Source organism: Natator depressus, chromosome 1, assembly GCF_965152275.1.
Source record: "Natator depressus isolate rNatDep1 chromosome 1, rNatDep2.hap1, whole genome shotgun sequence".
In the NCBI taxonomy this organism is placed as follows: domain Eukaryota; kingdom Metazoa; phylum Chordata; order Testudines; family Cheloniidae; genus Natator; species Natator depressus.
In genome coordinates, this window is record NC_134234.1 from 197,988,558 (window position 1) to 198,006,648 (window position 18,091).

General features: G+C 45.4%; 1 protein-coding gene across 1 annotated transcript in view; it reads right to left on the reverse strand.

Annotated features, from left to right (window-relative positions):
- Positions 1–18,025, reverse strand: part of CCDC191 (coiled-coil domain containing 191) — a 36,180-nt gene extending 18,155 nt beyond the window's left edge. Inside the window, exons 1-8 of the mRNA XM_074974183.1 lie at positions 17,898–18,025; positions 16,556–16,594; positions 14,575–14,716; positions 7,794–7,925; positions 7,079–7,257; positions 4,046–4,269; positions 3,111–3,261; positions 595–785 (exon numbers count right to left, since the gene is read on the reverse strand). Coding sequence (XP_074830284.1) covers positions 595–785; positions 3,111–3,261; positions 4,046–4,269; positions 7,079–7,257; positions 7,794–7,925; positions 14,575–14,716; positions 16,556–16,594; positions 17,898–17,966 — 1,127 coding nt within the window. The 5' untranslated portion in view covers positions 17,967–18,025. The remainder of the gene's footprint in view (positions 1–594; positions 786–3,110; positions 3,262–4,045; positions 4,270–7,078; positions 7,258–7,793; positions 7,926–14,574; positions 14,717–16,555; positions 16,595–17,897) is intronic.
- Positions 18,026–18,091: the final 66 nt, after the last annotated feature.

An 18,091-nucleotide genomic window follows, 5' to 3' on the forward strand; every position in this document is an offset into this window, starting at 1 on the left:
CTTTGAAAACCATCTATTTCTACTAAAGGTGAAAGGATGCTTGTGATGCATACAGAAGGCATGAACTGGGTTCTTTAAATATTTTCCTGCTTGTTTTACAGTCCCCATTCTCATCTTTGTGCTATAAAAGAGGAGTGAAAAGGATACACTGTTTCCCACTTGCAGAATACGCTGCTGTGTATGGGAAATCCAACCAGCAAGCTCCTTCTTGAAGGCATCAGGCCTAACTAATCGCTGATGTAACTCCAGTCGATGACTGGATTCATCAGGGATGAATCTGGCTCCCTCTTTTTCCTCCAGGCCCCAAATACATGAAGAGCCAATGAGGGAGGTTCCATGAAGGACACCCAAACAAAGAAATTAGAGATTGTTGGAAAGAGGTGTTCAAGTCCCTGCTCAGATCCAGCTTCGTTTCAGTGTATGCCATGGTGTCTCCAACTGCGGGTGACGTGTAGATTTTCTAGGAACAAGGCTTTCCGCATGCTCCTAAATAGACCGTACCATTTCACAACCCTCTGCTTAGCACTAGACTCTGTTTGAAGGCTGCTAGCTTCTCTGTGAGAAGGAAGCATTCCATAGGCTAAGGGCCACTACCTGTTTTGATCCCTGAGATGAGTCTCCAACTGCTCAGTCTCCTGCTCCAACTTCTGGACCCACGTATAGTCCCTCCAGGCTCGCAGGGCCTTCAGCTGGCACTTCCAGTCAGCAAGGGCCCTGGCTTTCCCCATTTTAATCCTATGATCCAGAATGAGTTTGTACCAAGCGGAGAAATGCTGCTGTAGGCACTGCAGTGAAAAGGTGAATAGAGCCAGTGAGCGAGGACATTTCATCACAAAAATGCTGACCCTCGCAATCCTTCCCTGGGCCTTTCCTTTTGAACAACCCCTTACTATCTTCAAACCCCCAGCAAACACTTCCGGAGGGCAGAGAACTAATGTGAGGAGAGCAATGCTTATTGTGCAGTTCTACTCTGAAAACTGACTGTAAAAATAGCATCATGGGACCCCATGTTTATTGTTTCATGGTGACTCCAAAGCAAAATGTGCTCAGCTTACAAGTAAAAAGGAATAAACCATGAGAGAGAAATATAAATTCTAGAATCAGGATTGTCCCTAAATCTAGAAAGCATATGATTCTAGAGAAGGGTATCCTCAATGTAGAACTTTTTTTCAAATTACTCCATAAACTGTAAGCTACTCTTTAAAGACTAAGCACAAACAAGACCATTCCCAGTGCTAAAATTTATAATGTGACCTAGACTCACCCTCATCTCACTGGGAAGTTATAGTTTCCTCCCAAGGAGTAAAATCATACTGGCTTCCTCTAGGAGTGATTTACCTCAGACAGAAGAGCAATTTGCTATCTAATCTACCTCTTAATTCTAAACCTGTCACTGGAAATGCTGTTCATTTTGATCCTCCAAGTGGGTCAGCTCATAACAATTCCTCAGCTGTTCCTCTTTCTCATAATGTCCTGTATTAATTGCATCAACATTCTTAGACATAGAAATCCAAACAGAGAATTATGAAGAGGATAAAATGTCAACACACTAGCTACTTAAGATAATGGATTCATTATTGCTTATCTCTGCTCAGCTGCAGTTTCTGCCCTTGAAAATGTACAGCTAACATTATACCAGTCCTAAATCCCCCTGTAGTTTCATTTGGACTCTTCACTCCCTATCTTAAATTGTGGTGTAGTGTTGCTGTGCACATTCCACTCCAGCAGCAGTGGCATTTGAGTTATAGACAAAGTGATCCTTTGGGATAGCTGGCTTCTCAATTTGAGTGCTATGGGATTCTTCTGTATTAAATGTGCTACAGGTATATATGATGTAAATGATATTAACTAAAAATATTATGATGTCATTCATGCCTCCACACAAGGAACCTTCTTCCTTATAATGAGCTTACTCACTCTATAGGGTGTTCAATACAAAAAGGTCTTTTCATTTCCAGATGTCTAATAAACCTAAATTTTTAGCACAGACTTTGTCTTACTGTTTGAGACTTTCCCTTCCATTCTGCAAATTCTGTCTTTGACAATTAGCAGAAACGGCAAGGGAAATGTCTGGGGAAACATACAGAAGTTCCTGTGCCTGCATCTGTGTTTCATGAGACACAGTGTAGTTGGTCTCGGCATGGAAGTCTGTAAGACAGATTGTTTCCTATCAGCTGTTTTAACCAAGTTGCATCACCTAAAACTGTAACTTGACATTAAGAAGCGAGGAGACAAGTTTATTATGTGCCATTGCACTTCATGGTCATTCAACATTCCTCTTTTGGGCTATTTTTCTGAATTGTGAGGGGTGGGAGAAAGTGCTCAGGGCATATGTCCAACGGCGAACCGCGGCCACTGGGGGCCGTAGTTACAGCTGGTCGATGTCTGCAAAATGTCTCGTGGCCCACAATCAGATTACGCAGATGGGCCACATGCGGCCTGCAGGTTGCCCACCACTGCTCTGGGGCTTCCCCAAGGGGCCACAGTGCTTCAGGGACAGCCCCACACCTTCCTCAGCCTACCCCCACCCTTTCCTATGCCAAGGAATATGAGGAAGTCCTCAAAGGGAAGCCTTATGGCTGGCTCCACAGTGCTTATAGCAGAAGTGGGTCTTTTAGGGCCCCTTTATACCACTCCAGACCTTTTACTTGGTGCTGAAGGGCTGGACTGGGGGTGAGGATCTCATCATGAGTTTTCCAAGGCCCCTCTGTGTGTCTATTTGCTTGATCTGTCACACTGGGTTGCTCTCTGCCCACAACTGCTCCAACAGTGAAGTTTTACCCACAACTCCCCTTGAAGCCCCACTGGAGAAACTGAGGCACAGAGACATTAAATGACTTGCCCATGGATACCCAGCAACAGAATAAGGATTAGGATTCAGGAGTCCCTTGCTCCCAGTTCCCTGTTCTAACTACTATGCAACAGTTCCCCAAGCCATCCTCTACTTTCTCTCTCAACGGATCTTTTATCTTACTCTCCCTACAGAGGAGACTCAGGAGGAGGCAGAAGGCCTGGCAGCCAGGGCTTTTGACTTCAGTGAGTGTTGCATAAGCACATAGCTGAGGGTAGAATTTGGCTCAGAGTGCTAAATACAGGAAGAGGATGCTCACTTTCTGGTTTTCACTGTGACTCTTGCTCAGCAGCTCTTGCAATCTCCTTTTTTTCTCCTCTTTGTCCTGCTCCAGGGGCTTTGGCGTAGTGTGAGACAGGCCCACCGCTGCCAGTTTCTGAGCTTTTTCTAATTCTTGCCTCTTCCTCTCTCTGCAAGTAAGACAAACACCAAGAACCAAAGGTAGATAGTAAATAAAGGGAGTACTGTGGTATGGGTCTCACCCCTTTCTAAACCAATCCTGTGAAAATGACCTCTGTAGCTTGGACAGATGATAGCTACTGAAGCCCAGCCTTTAGAGAACAGGGGTAGATTTGGGTGTCCAGTGCACATGAGCTACACAAATTCAACAGTCAGGAAGGGGTTACAGAACACAGCAGTAAGAGGGTATTGGGATGTCAATATAGCACACATGGAGAACTAGGATCTCATAGATGCCTATGGAGATAAGTGGCCGTCGCAGTGCCCCCTGGGGGTTGCAGCACTATGGAAGGTATGAGCCCTATGGAGCTCCTAAATTCAGCAGAAGCAAAGACTCTGCCTCTGCAGAACTTTGAGCTTCCTTGGACAGGCACATTCTTTCCCCTCTCTAAAGAGGGGATGTCTCCAATTTTAAATGCCAGAGTTTTGATGTGTACAAGTTGATGTCAGAATTTGATTCCTTCTTTCAATCTGTCAGCTTCTGTGATGTAACTAGAGACAGTAATGATGCTGCCTCCAGGATTAGTCATTTAAAAATACATACATTGTGAGAGTTCAGGGCCCCAGGAGGCAGTTTTCCTTTGAGACTACCATGTCTTATATTTTTTTAGAGAGCTCACTGCAGCCAGAAGCTGATGACTGAAGAAATTCCCTATCATTTGGGGTTCATAAGCCCTGTAGTCCAAACGATTAGATGGAGTTTGAGCTCCGCTCTCCCTCCCCACCCCATCTTACATTCTTCGTGCTTCTCCCATGATGTGCCTCTTCTCTGCCATCTCTTTCCGCAGCTTCACCATCTCCCGCTGGATCTCCTCTTCTTCCTTCTTGGCCTTCAGAGCCTGCCTTTTGTTCTCCTCCTGCACTCGCTGCTTAGCCTCAGCCAGGGCTAATTTTTTCAGGGTCTTTTCTCGTCTCTGGAGCTCTAGCTCCTTCCGACGCCTTAAACAGTTTTCTTTAACCTGGGAAGGAAGAGCACAGCAATGAGTCAAGGCAGCGGTAGTGGCAAGAGTTATATCATCTGAAGAAAGGCTTCTGGGAGTCTCTTTGAACTAAGAGGGTGGGTCTCAATCAGGTTGCCAATACACAGATGGCCACATTACACACAATCTCATTCTTTCCTTGTACTCACCCATTGATCTGTCCATTTCCACCTGTTGTCTCTTGTCCTACATTTAGATTGTAAGTAATGTGGGGGATGGACTGTCTTTTTGTTCAATGTTTGTATAGTACCTAGCCCAGTGGGGTCCTAGTCCCTGGCTGGGGCTTCTGGGTGCGATGATGATGATGATAACAAGCTATAATCTCTGTATCTGGCATTCACTGGATATGATTGTATTTTTAGGCACACCAGTGGGGGTGGGTGGGATGGGGTATGTGAACCCCACACTGGCCAGGAAGGGGTTAACAAGCTGCAATGTCTGCAGTGAACCCCACCCTGCTATACTTGTTCTTGAGTCAGGCCTGGAAAAAGTAGTTAAAAAGAGGGAAGCAGAATGGCAGCTTCTGTATTGTGTGAGAAGCCTGGCTGTAGCCAGGAGCTGATTGGAGGCTATGGTCTGCTAGAGCCTCCCTGTGGGAGGGTAGGCCTGATGCAGACTGTGGTTTAATTTGTTACCAGGTACCTACTGGTGGGCATTAAGGCAAGCTGCTGCAGCTGGGGTCAGCTGAAAGCAATGGGGCTGTATGCTGAGCCCAGTGGGCTGAAGGTTCTTTTGCTTCGTATTTGTGTTGGACTTTGACTTGAGGACTCTGATACCCTGGAAAGGGTTAAAACTCCCTCAGTGGCTTGGCTGTAGGGCTAAGCCACATCCTTAACTGAAGCGTGCTAAGCTCTGTTGGGGAAACTGAAGCAGAGCGGCTGCAGCACCGTCTCATGTCATAAGAGGGATACAGGGATGGCACCTCTGTCACGAGGGGTCAGGATTAATGCTACTGAAGTCAGTGGAGTGATACCAGTGTAAAACTGATGTAATCAAAAATCTGAATCAGCATCACTGTCTCCCTTGTTGGTAGTCTTGTCAAAGGAGTCAAATTCTGAACAGATCTAGTGAAAATTAGTAATTGCTTAGGTTCAAGTGATCATGACTCGATTACACTTGTGTGCACAGAGTACAATCCCAACCAGTAGTGGGTGTATATGTATGTATATACACACTGTGATGTTACCTGATTCGAGTATGACCATGCAAATCATTGTGCTACCACTGTTATATAATTGCAATGAATCTTATACAAAGTGTGAAACATGGCCAGAAAGGGTTAAGCAGCTTGCAGGGTAATTGATCCAGGTTCAACCTTTAGGAACATATTGCCTGGGATAGATGTCATGCTGACGGGCCTATAATTTCTCAGGTCATTCTGTTTATCCTTTTTAAATATTGGCACATTAGCTTTCTTCCAGTTCTCTTAAACTACTCCAGATTTCTAAGACTTATTAAAAATCAACGTTAATGATCCAGAAAGTTCCTCAAACTTGGATGCAAGTTATCTGGACAAGGTTGAGGTATTTTGGTGAGGAAAACTTGCCCTGCTACCTGTGGTATATACTCTTCTGTGGATTTATGAAGACATCAGCACTTTGGGCTATCAGTCTTGTAGCAACCAGTGCTATTTTTTTTTATTTTTTTTTAAGGATCTAAGCAGAATGTGGAGGGCCTTTCAGGGCAAGCACAATTTGAAATAGATGGTGGCAGAAGCCCAACAGAGAGGATCAGTAACTGGGACACACAGCCCCAGAGCACAGGAGGTTTAAAACTGTAGGATGGACTCCCTTTGATGCCATATTAAAGGTAGCTGTGAGTGGGAATAATTTGTGTTGGGGAATGTTTGAGTCTTGTGGTCCTATGGCTGAAATACTATTAAATGCTCCATTTAAGAATACCCATTTACAATTGGTTTTTGTTTATAACGTTGTGATTCTTAACAATTGTGAGGGTTGTTTTTTTGTTGGGTGTTTTTTTTTTTTTTTTGGTCCCCTTCCCACCCCCCAAACTTAGCACCTGGTTTTCACTGCGGGCCAACAACATTGATGGTGAAGCATTAAAAATCATCTTGTTCTGAGACAGCATCAGAAATGACTGAACACTTTTTCTTTTTTTTCAAAATGACTGAACTCAGAGTATGATGGATACTGTAGCTATCTGTGACTCTCTTGTACTAAGTCTACAGGACAACTGTATACATTCCACATGATTTCTAGGGCCCGGACCCTACATCAGTGCTCCACAGTTCAAATGGAGGGCTGGATTAGAGGTAGGGTGATGTGAAAGCAGCATCCCATATGTAGAACAGAGCCTCACACTGTGCGGTCCTCTGCGTGCATTAGCACAAAACGGCCAGGTAAACGGCAGCACACAGGGACACCACTTTGCAGCCTGGGTGAAGGATTCCTTCCCCCCGACCCATTTGCCCAGGTATTCGAGATGAGTACTAACAGAAGGATGAGACCTTAATGCTTAAGAGGTTGGTTACTAAATAGGGAGATGCAATTAGCACTCTGCTTACTCCTGACTTGAGTAGGGAGGTTAGCAAAGAACAGTCACTTGCTGTCCGTTCCTGGAGTGCACAGATCCATGGTGGAGATCAATATTACAGCCCTGAGCTAGTGCAAATGCTATCTTCATTCACCGAAATGCCTTAACCTTTTGAGAACTGTCCTAATCTATTTGCGTCAATTATATCATGTGGCAATGAGTTACACAGGTGAATATAAGTTGCATAAAAAGAGTGTTTCCTTATATCGGTTTCAATATACTGCCTTTTCCTCACCTGCTTGTGTCTTAGCTCCATGGTAATTCGTGGGTCCCTTGTTTTTTTCTTTTCCTTGATTTCTTCAATCCTGAGGCCTTCTAATATCCCACAATCTACCACTTCATTTTGCAGAAGATTCTGCAGAAAATCCTGAACAGTGGTACTTTCCTTTTCTTGTTCCAGATAACCACACAAATCTATAACAAAGAATCCAGATCACCTCACACTAGTTTGTAATTAACAAACTCCAGAGCCTAATGCCATCAAACAAAGTGATTAAACAGAGAACTGCCCAGTTTGTAAATGTAATCCTGATGAAAGAAGCCATATTGATTGCACTCCATTTAGGCTCAAGAATCTAAAGCAGTCTCAAATTCACTATGTTTAGAGGAGGAGGATGAGGATGATAATACTTTACCAATCTTTACTGCCCTGCATCTAAAGATCTCAAACTGTTGCACAAATCTTACAAGCCTTTCGCCCTTCTGAGTTAGGGAAATATTATCTCCATTTTACATAAGGAGAAAATGAAGCACGAAGATTTTGAGGCTTATTTCTGTAATGTCACACAGCAAATTATTGTAAGAGCTGGGAAAAACCAAGGACTCTACTGACTCTGGTTGTTCCTAAGGAGACTATTACCTTGGTATGTACGTGATTCCTGCCTTTCAAGCCTACGAACTAACCACTGTTATCCCCAAACAATAAGTTAAGAAATGTTTTGTGTTCTCACCATCAAACCTCTCGTACTTCACAAAGCCAGCAGGGGCCTCTTCAGCACCATTATCTCCAACATTCTCTTCTTGGTCACTTTCTAGCTCCAGTCTCAGTTTGGAATTCATCCAATCATTGAGCAGCTCCTGGGCTATGGTGATAAAAGGTTTTACTAGGATTGGAAATATTATAGGTTTCAGAGTAACAGCCATGTTAGTCTGTATTCGCAAAAAGAAAAGGAGTACTTGTGGCACCTTAGAGACTAACCAATTTATTTAAGCATAAGCTTTCATGAGCTACAGCTCACTTCATCGGATGCATACTGTGGAAAGTGTAGAAGATCTTATTATATACACACAAAGCATGAAAAAATACCTCCTCCCACCCCACTCTCCTGCTGGTAATAGCTTATCTAAAGTGATCACTCTCCTTACATTGTGTATGATAATCAAGGTGGGCCATTTCCAGCACAAATCCAGGGTTTAACAAGAACGTCTGGGGGGGGGGGGGGTAGGAAAAAACAAGCGGAAATAGGCTACCTTGCATAATGACTAAGCCACTCCCAGTCTCTATTCAAGCCTAAGTTAATTGTATCCAATTTGCAAATGAATTCCAATTCAGCAGTTTCTCGCTGGAGTCTGGATTTGAAGTTTTTTTGTTGTAATATAGCAACTTTCATGTCTGTAATCACGTGACCAGAGAGACTGAAGTGTTCTCCGACTGGTTTATGAATGTTATAATTCTTGACATCTGATTTGTGTCCATTTACTCTTTTATGTAGAGACTGTCCAGTTTGACCAATGTACATGGCAGAGGGGGCATTGCTGGCACGTGATGGCATATATCACATTGGTGGATGTGCAGGTGAACGAGTCTCTGATAGTGTGGCTGATGTTATTAGGCCCTGTGATGGTGTCCCCTGAATAGATATGTGGGCACAGTTGGCAACGGGCTTTGTTGCAAGGATAGGTTCCTGGGTTAGTGGTTCTGTTGTGTGGTATGTGTTTGCTGGTGAGTATTTGCTTCAGGTTGGGGGGCTGTCTGTAGGCAAGGACTGGCCACTAACCCAGGAACCACTAACCCAGGAACCTATCCTAACTCAAATGCCTGACAAACAGTTGGAAGAATTTTTTTTTTAAATACAAAACCCTACTCCTTTAATTAAGAACTAAGAAAGCACTCACTCCAAGTCTCTCTGGTACTGCACCTAAGTTATACAATAAAAATCATGGAGGATATAACTTAGCATTCCAGATATTTCTTAGGAAAAGTATAAGCAACCTTTTAAAATAACAGACCACCACCACCAAAAATTTCCCTTTTAGGCTTCTTTAAATATTCTAAAAAGGTTCAAAAAAAGACAAACTGAGGCTTTTTAATCCCTTTCAAGTCCTTTTATCCCTTTTATCAGTCTATAATTAGCCCAATTTAACAGCAACAACAACAAAGATTATTCAATAAGAAAAACAGAAGTCAGTTTGTCTTGTTGAGGCTGTGTCATTCTTGGACAACAGAGTGCAGACTCCTCATATTTGGAGTAAAGGAGCTTTCACGCTTTCCTTATCAGTATGTTTCTTAACATGGTGGGGTGACTGCAAATAATCAATATTCTTATGTATTATTATTGTGGGGCATAGATAAAAGGCTTACAGGCAGTTCCAGAACACTGATACAAAGGCAGGGGAAGAAAAAAAGGAGGCATCTTCCATATTTCAGACACTTACAGAGAGTTAGCTCCATCTGGGAGAGACATTTGACATTATATACAGAAATCTGAGTGTAGACAGATTTATTCATCTGTGCTATTAATAGTGCCTCATATTATTACAAGTGAAAGAACTGACTTTGAATTTATTAGAATGAACTCTGAGAGACCTTGTCTTTCTATTTGTTCTAGAACATTTTTAGGTGCTGCAAAATAATATATATAAAACTCCAATTTGCTTCCAACTCTTCCCCCCCCCGCCCCCCGTCAGTTTAGCTTTTGCATTTCCTTCACTTTGGACAACAGAAATAATTGAAGTCAGTTTCCCTTTTGCTTACAGACATTTAAGTTTCAGATTTGTAGTTCTGCAGGGTTTGGGATGCAACATTACACAGGGAACACTTATTAATTTGGGGGGAGGGGAAGCTTCCATGGGAATGAAAAAGATCAAATAAAATTAGCCTTGGTCTACACTAGGAGTTGAGGTTGAATTTAGCAGCATTAAATCGATTTAACCCTGCACCCGTCCACACAATGAAGCCCTTTTTTCGACTTAAAGGGCTCTTAAAATCAATTTCCTTACTCCACCGCCGACAAGGGGATTAGCGCTGAAATCGGCCTTGCCGGGTTGAATTTGGGGTACTGTGGACACAATTAGACGGTATTGGCCTCTGGAAGCTATCCCAGAGTGCTCTATTATGACCGCTCTGGACAGCACTCTCAACTCAGATGCACTGGTCAGGTAGACAGGAAAAGGTCCACGAACTTTTGAATTTCAATTTCCTGTTTGGCCAGCATGGCAAGCTGCAAGTGACCATGCAGAGCTCATCAGCAGAGGTGACCATGATGGGGTCCCAGAATCACAAAAGAGCTCCAGCATGGACCGAACGGGAGGTACGGGATCTGATCGCTGTATGGGGAGAGGAATCCATGCTATCAGAACTACGTTCCAGTTTTCGAAATGCCAAAACATTTGTCAAAATCTCCCAAGACATGAAGGACAGAGGCCATATCAGGGACCCGAAGCAGTGCCGCATGAAACTTCAGGAGCTGAGTCAAGCCTACCAGAAAACCAGAGAGGCGAACGGCCGCTCCGGGTCAGAGCCCAAAACATGCTGCTTCTATGATGAGCTGCATGCCATTTTAGGGGGTTCAGCCACCACTACCCCAGCCGTGTTGTTTGACTCCTTCAATGGACATGGAGGCAACACGGAAGCAGGTTTTGGGGATGAGGAACATAGCTCACAGTAAGCAAGCGGAGAAACCGCTTTTCCCGACAGCCAGGAACTGTTTCTCGCTCTGGACCTGGAGCCAGTACCCCCCAAACCCACCCAAGGCTGCCTCCCGGACCCGCCAGGCGGAGAAGGGACCTCTGGTGAGTGTACCTTATAAAATACTATACATGGTTTAAAAGCAAGCATGTTTAATGATTGATTTGCCCTGGCATTCGCAGCTCTCCTGGATGTACTCCCAAAACCTTTGTAAAAGGTTTCTGGGGAGGGCAGCCTTATTCCGTCCACCATGGTAGGACACTTTACCACTCCAGGCCAGTAGCACATACTTGGGAATCATTGTAGAACAAAGCATTGCAGTGTATGTTTGCTGGCGTTCAAACAACATCTGTTCTTTATCTCTCTGTGTTATCCTCAGGAGAGTGATATCATTCACGGTCACCTGGTTGAAATAGGGTGCTTTTCTTAAGGGGACATTCAGAGGTGCCCGTTCCTGCTGGGCTGTTTGCCTGTAACTGAACAGAAATGTTCCCCGCTGTTAGCCACGCGCTGGGGGGAGGCAAAATGTGACCTTGGAATGAAAGCACATGTGCTATGTATGTAATGTTAACAGCAGGGTTTACCGTGAAAGTATGTACCCATTGTTCTATTAAAATGTGTCTTTTTAAATACCACTGTCCCTTTTTTTTCCTCCACCAGCTGCAATGTGTTTCAAGGATCACAAGATCTTCTTCCCAGAGGCTAGCAAAGATTAGAAGGCAAAAAAAACGCACTCGCGATTAAATGCTTTCGGAGCTCATGCTGTCCTCCCACACTGCCAGAGCACAGACGAATGCGTGGAGGCAGACAATGTCAGAGTGCAGGAAAGCACAAAATGACCGGGAGGAGAGGTGGCGGGCTGAAGAGAGGGCTGAAGCTGAAAGGTGGCGGCAGTGTGATGAGAGGAGGCAGGATTCAATGCTGAGGCTGCTGGAGGATCAAACTAATATGCTCCAGCATATGGTTGAGCTGCAGGAAAGGCAGCAGGAGCACAGACCGCCGCTGCAGCCCCAGTGTAACCAACTGCCCTCCTCCCCAAGTTCCATAGTCTCCTCACCCAGACACCCAAGAACACGGTGGGGGGCCCTCCGGCCACCCAGCCACTCCACCCCAGAGGATTGCCCAAGCAACAGAAGGCTGGCATTCAATAAGTTTTAAACTTTTAAAGTCCTGTGTAGCCTTGTCCTTCCCTCCTCCACGCCCCCTCCTGAGCTACCTTGGTAGTTATCCCCCTATTTGTGTGATGAATTAATAAAGAATGCATGAATGTGAAGCAACAATGACTTTATTGCCTCTGCAAGTGGTGATCGAAGGGATGAGGGGAGGGTGGTTAGCTTACAGGGAAGTAAAGTGAACCGGGGGGGGGGAGTTTCATCAAGAAGAAACAAACAGAACTTTCACACTGTAGCCTGGCCAGTCATGAAACTGGTTTTCAAAGCTTCTCTGATGCGCACCGTGCCCTCCTGTGCTCTTCTAACCGCCCTGGTGTCTGGCTGTGCGTAACCAGCGGCCAGGTGATTTTCCTCAACCTCCCACCCCGCCATAAACGTCTCCCCCTTACTCTCACAGATATTGTGGAGCGCACAGCAAGTAGTAATAACAGTGGGAATATTGGTTTCGCTGAGGTCTAACCGAGTCAGTAAACTGCACCAGCACGCTTTTAAACGTCCAAATGCACATTCTACCACCATTCTGCACTTGCTCAGCCTGTAGTTAACAGCTCCTGACTACTGTCCAAGCTGCCTGTGTATGGTTTCATGAGCCATGGCATTAAGGGGTAGGCTGGGTCCCCAAGGATAACTATAGGCATTTCAACATCCCCAACACTTATTTTCTGGTCTGGGAATAAAGTCCCTTCCTGCAGCTTTTGAAACAGACCAGAGTTCCTGAAGATGCGAGTGTCATGTACCTTACCTGGCCATCCCACGCTGATGTTGGTGAAACGTCCCTTGTGATCCACCAGTGCTTGCAGCACTATTGAAAAGTACCCCTTGCGGTTTATGTACTTGCCGGCTTGGTGCTCTGGTGCCAAGATAGGGATATGGGTTCCGTCTATGGCCCCACCACAGTTAGGGAATCCTATTGCAGCAAAGCCATCCACTATGACCTGCACATTTCCCAGGGTCACTACCCTTGATATCAGCAGATCTTTGATTGCGTTGGCTACTTGCATCACAGCAGCACCCACAGTAGATTTGCCCACTCCAAATTGATTCCCGACTGACCGGTAGCTGTCTGGCGTTGCAAGCTTCCACAGGGCTATCGCCACTTGCTTCTCAACTGTGAGGGCTGCTCTCATCTTGGTATTCTTGCACCTCAGGGCAGGGGAAAGCAAGTCACAAAGTTCCATGAAAGTGCCCTTACGCATGCAAAAGTTTCACAGCCACCAGGAATCATCCCAGACCCGCAACACTATGTGGTCCCACCAGTCTGTGCTTGTTTCCCAAGCCCAGAATCAGCGTTCCACCACATGAACCTGCCCTGTTAGCACCATGATGCCCACGCTGCCAGGGCCTGTGCTTTGAGAGAAGTCTGTGTCCATGTTCTCATCGCTGACGTTGCCTACTCGCCTGGTTTGCCAGGTTCTGGTGCCGCATATACTGCTGGATAATTTGTGTGGTGTTTAATGTGCTTCTAATTGTCAAAGTGATCTGAGCGGGTTCCATGCTTGCCATGGTATGGCATCTGCACAGAAAAGAGGCACGGAACAATTGTCTGCCGTTGCTCTGACGGAGGGAGGGGCGACTGACGACATAGCTTACAGGGAATTAAAATCAACAAATGGCCCCCTCAAGGATAGAACTCAAAACCGGGTTTAGCAGGCCATTGATTTCACGGAGGGAGGGAGGAGAAAATGAATACAAAACTAATCTGGTCTATTTCTTGTTTTGATCCACTTCATCTATCTTTATACATCTTGCTGTCAGCAGACTGTGCAGTATGACTGCTAGCCGTCATCATCTCCTGGGTGCTCGGCAGAAGACGGTGCAGTATGACTGCTGGCCATCATCTTCTGCGGGCTGGAGGTTAAAAGACAGTGCACTGCCGGTAGGACTGAATCGCCATGAAACTAAACTTAAAAGGGAAATGACTTGGCTGAATCACTCCCATGTTTGCCCAGGCGCCCCTGACCTCACCGAGGTTGGTTAAAAGAGCTCCCTGGACTACGTCAATGATGGCTACCAGTCATACTGCACTGTCTGCTGCCAAAAGGCAATAAACTGTTGCTGTGTAGCAATGCAGTACCACGTCTGCCAGCACCCAGGAGACATACGGTGACAGTGAGCTGAGCGGGCTCCATGTTTGCCGTGGTATGGTGTCTGCACAGGTAACTCAAGAAAAAAGGCGCAAAACGATTGACTGCCCTTGCTTTCACGGAGGGAGGGAGGGAAGAGGGGCCTGATGATTTGTACCCAGAACCACCCGCGACAATGTTTTAGTCCCATCAGGCACTGGGATTTCTAGCCAGAATTCAGATGGGCAGCAGAGACTGTGGGAACTGTGGGATAGCTACCCACAGTGCAATGCTCCACAAGTCGATGGTTGCCTCGGTACTGTGGACACACTCCGCCAACTACATGCACTTAGAGCATTTGTGTGGGGACACACACAATTGACTGTATAAAAACGCTTTCTACAAAACCGACTTCTATAAATTCAACCTAATTTCGTAGTGTAGACATACCCTTGTTCATAGATTTTTAAGAGACCATTTAGGTCATCTAGTCCCACCTCCTGTAAAACACACAATTTCAGCCCATTACTCCAGTTGGATTTCACAGAATCCCTTCAAGCAGCTCTGGGCTGGTGCTATTCAAACTCACCTTCTGCATAAGCCTCATCGTGATCCTGCAGCTGCTCTACTCTTTCCAGATCCACCACAGGACCACATGGCCTTTGAGGATAAGCTGACTTTTTAAGGGAAAAAGCTTCAGAAACGGCAAACTCGGAGGCTTGTTCCACTCGCTTTAAAAATAAATAAGGGAAGAAAAACATTTCTTATAACTTGCACATACTCAGTGTCAAACACTACAGATTCCAAGTCCTGATCCTGTAAGATACTCTGGAGGAGTGGACCCCTGCATGTGTGCAGAGCACCACTGACTGTAGAGGGAGCTGCATGAAATAAGGTTCATCCATGTATATAGGACTGAGGCCCTAAGCATTACTACATGGGCATGATGCTATTGATAAGGCTGAGATAGTGCTTACGTGATCAGATTCTGTCCTTAGATGCTTATAACTTTCCAAAAATGTTACCCCATGGGGTGGAAATTTCTGAGGTTTGTTTTCAGTCCAGAGGCTGTGGTGGATTTGTTCGGGACAGAGGATAGATAGATCTAGGCACATCGCATTTGGTTGTTTTTAAGATAAATAATGGGGGGGTGGGGGGGGAATTAAATAAAATCTTCTGATCCTTCATTGTGTGTGCTCAGATCACTGAAAATGAATAGTTAGTCTTGAATCAATATAGCACCTTTCACCCTGAAAAAGGACAAAGGGCTTTAGAGATTGTATCTAAGGAACATTTCACTCTCTGTGGTTTGAGCTGGCCAGAGGCCCCCACCAACCCCCAGGCTGCAGGCTTCTCTGTGTTCGAGGAGCTCAAACTGTAGCAGAAAATGTCGGCTTTTGTTTTCTAAAATAATGCATTTCTAGACCTTGTGAAAACATTGCATTGAAACATTGCATTGAAACATGCAACATTGTAGCATTGAAAACATAAATCAATCAATAGGATTGAGGAAACAAGCACAGTGGAGTTTTACTCCTATAGGAGAAAGTCGTAAATACTCTTACACGTGCTTTTTATAACAAAGCACGTCCTAAACAATCATGAAATCCCTCCCCCAAATTCTGAGGCTGACTCTGAGCATAGCAGTGTGTTAACAGGGAACAGAGACGTGTTATAAGTGGGGCTGGCGCACACAGATCCGTGTTTCATAAGCCCATGCCAAAAAGTTAAGGGGAGCTCTTATCCTGCAAGTGCTGTCACCTGGAATGTGGCAGCTGTTTGGCAATTCACAGCACTACTTCACAAGAGGGCAGGATAGGATGTACAGAATACTGTAAGCAGGTCTAATTGCTGGGAAAATGCAGGAAGGCAGACTGTAATTACCAAACTGGAATTTGGCCAGGATACTTGAGTTTAACACCCAGTCTTGCAAACGGTTTCACCGGATTTTTTAACGATCACTAGCAGTCTGGACCTCAAATTTACATTTCACACAAAAGAAGGCACCACCAGTAGCACAGAGACCTTGTACATCTTGCCAGGGACTGGCATAGTATGGGCTCTAAATGAACAGTACCATCTACTGAATCATCAACACCACATCCTGTAGTTAGCGAATTTTTCCTGGCTGCATCCTATCCAAGTACTCAGTGGTTCAACCAAGTACTAACAGGATCATAACAAAAGGGAATATGAAATATGAATTTGAATATCCACAAAAATTTGCTCTCTTTTGAAACTTAGCATTTCTCATGGACTTATTACCTTTGACATGTCTGAAGATACTTGATTTATACGTAATTAAGTTATAAGCATTGGTATGTTGATGATTACCAGCCGTGATGGTGGACAGCATGTTGTAGACATAAGGAAACCAGACAGCCATCAATTTACTCCCTAGAATCCATCAAGCAATTATCAGATGGTACAAATTTTTGGCACAGTCAACCTGAACTGGATGCAAACATAAGAGTGAAAGGCTTTCTGTCCCACTTCCATCCCACTGAGCCTGCATATTCCCCGACTCAATTACTTTTCTGTTTCACAAGTTCATTTGCAAATGACCTTACCTTGATCCAGTGCTCCACATTATCAGAGTCAAAATTTGGCTACAAAGAAGATACATAATGTTAACTTAAAATTTTTTTTGCTTCCTTTTAACTCTCATTTTAATGTTGTCATGCCTAGAGCCAGTCACTTGAGTACAATGAAAAAGCCTGTGCTCTTTCTCCAGAAATATTACTCCCATCCTCAAACAACTCCCCCTGTTTCTCATTCATTTCTGAATCAAATTGTCTTGTGGTTAAAGCACTGGATGAGGACTCGAGATCTGGAGTCAATTCCAGGCTCTGCCACAGATTTCCTATGTGACCCTGAGCAAGTCACCAAGCTCCTGATCCTGAAAGACTTATCTTTATGTGTGTGAGTAATCCAGTTGACTTCAATGGCACTACTCTCATGCTTAAAATTAAGTATATTTGTAAATCTTTGCAGGGTTGGAAACTAAATAAATCTTTGCCTCAGTTTCCCATCTGTAAAATGGAGACATTTCTTTTTATCCCACCCTTTGTCTGTATCGTCCATTTACACTGTTAACTCTTTGTGGAGGCGACTGTGCAACATCTAAGACAATGGGGCTTTGATCTTGGTTGGAAAGGGCCTCTATAATTCAAATAACAGTAATAATACTGCCAGTTAAAAATTGCCGTTCTTGTATTTTAAAATCCATGATGTCATAGATTTGGGGCTGACAGTGTTGCCAACTCCTGTGATGTTATCACACACCCTCCATATATTTCATGGTTTTCTTAAAGCCCCAGCTCTTGGAGTCAAATGATTATCCAGGAATCTCTGCTCTCATTTCAAAAAAAGAAAGTGTGTGTGTGTGTGTGGGGGGGGGGGATTCCAATCCTAATGGTGGCCAAGAAAAGCTTGAAAACATGACCGCAGTGAGCCCAAACACTCAGAAACCAGAAGGCAAAGAAAAATAAATGGACATTTGTTACTGTTCAAATAAATCTCAGGATTTTAAGCCAGTCTCGTGGTTTCTGAAGGCCTGGGCTTGGCCTCATGCCCTAGTTGGGTAAAGCTGAGCCCAGGGGGCACCTGCCGGGCTTGGCCTCCACTGACCCCGGGGGCGTGACCCGCCACAGGAAGGCCGGGGGCAGAGCGGGTGCAGTGACCCCAAGGGGTCCCGGCTGCCGGGCCCCGGGTGGCAGGGGTAGGAGCCCCCTGATTGGCCAGCGGTGACCAGGGCGCCCCGCATGGGGCTGACTGCGAGCCCGAGGAGCCCCCTGATTGGGCGCTGGTGACCTGGGGCGCCCCATGGATTTGCTGGTGACCCCCGTGGGAGCCCCCGGGCAGCGCGGGGACTGGGCGCTGGGGACGGGGGGACACCGCCCCCTCCGTTACCTTGGGCCTGGCCGCGGCGGTGAGGCGCTGCCAGTGATAGAGCTGGGGCCTGGGCGCTGGGAAGGCCATTGCCAAGGCTCGGACAGACGCAGCATCCCCACCCCGCCTCACACACACGGGGGGAGAGGAGCCTTGTGGGAAACGGAGTTCCCCACTGGACGAGGCGCACGGAAACCTGGATGAGCACGAACTGC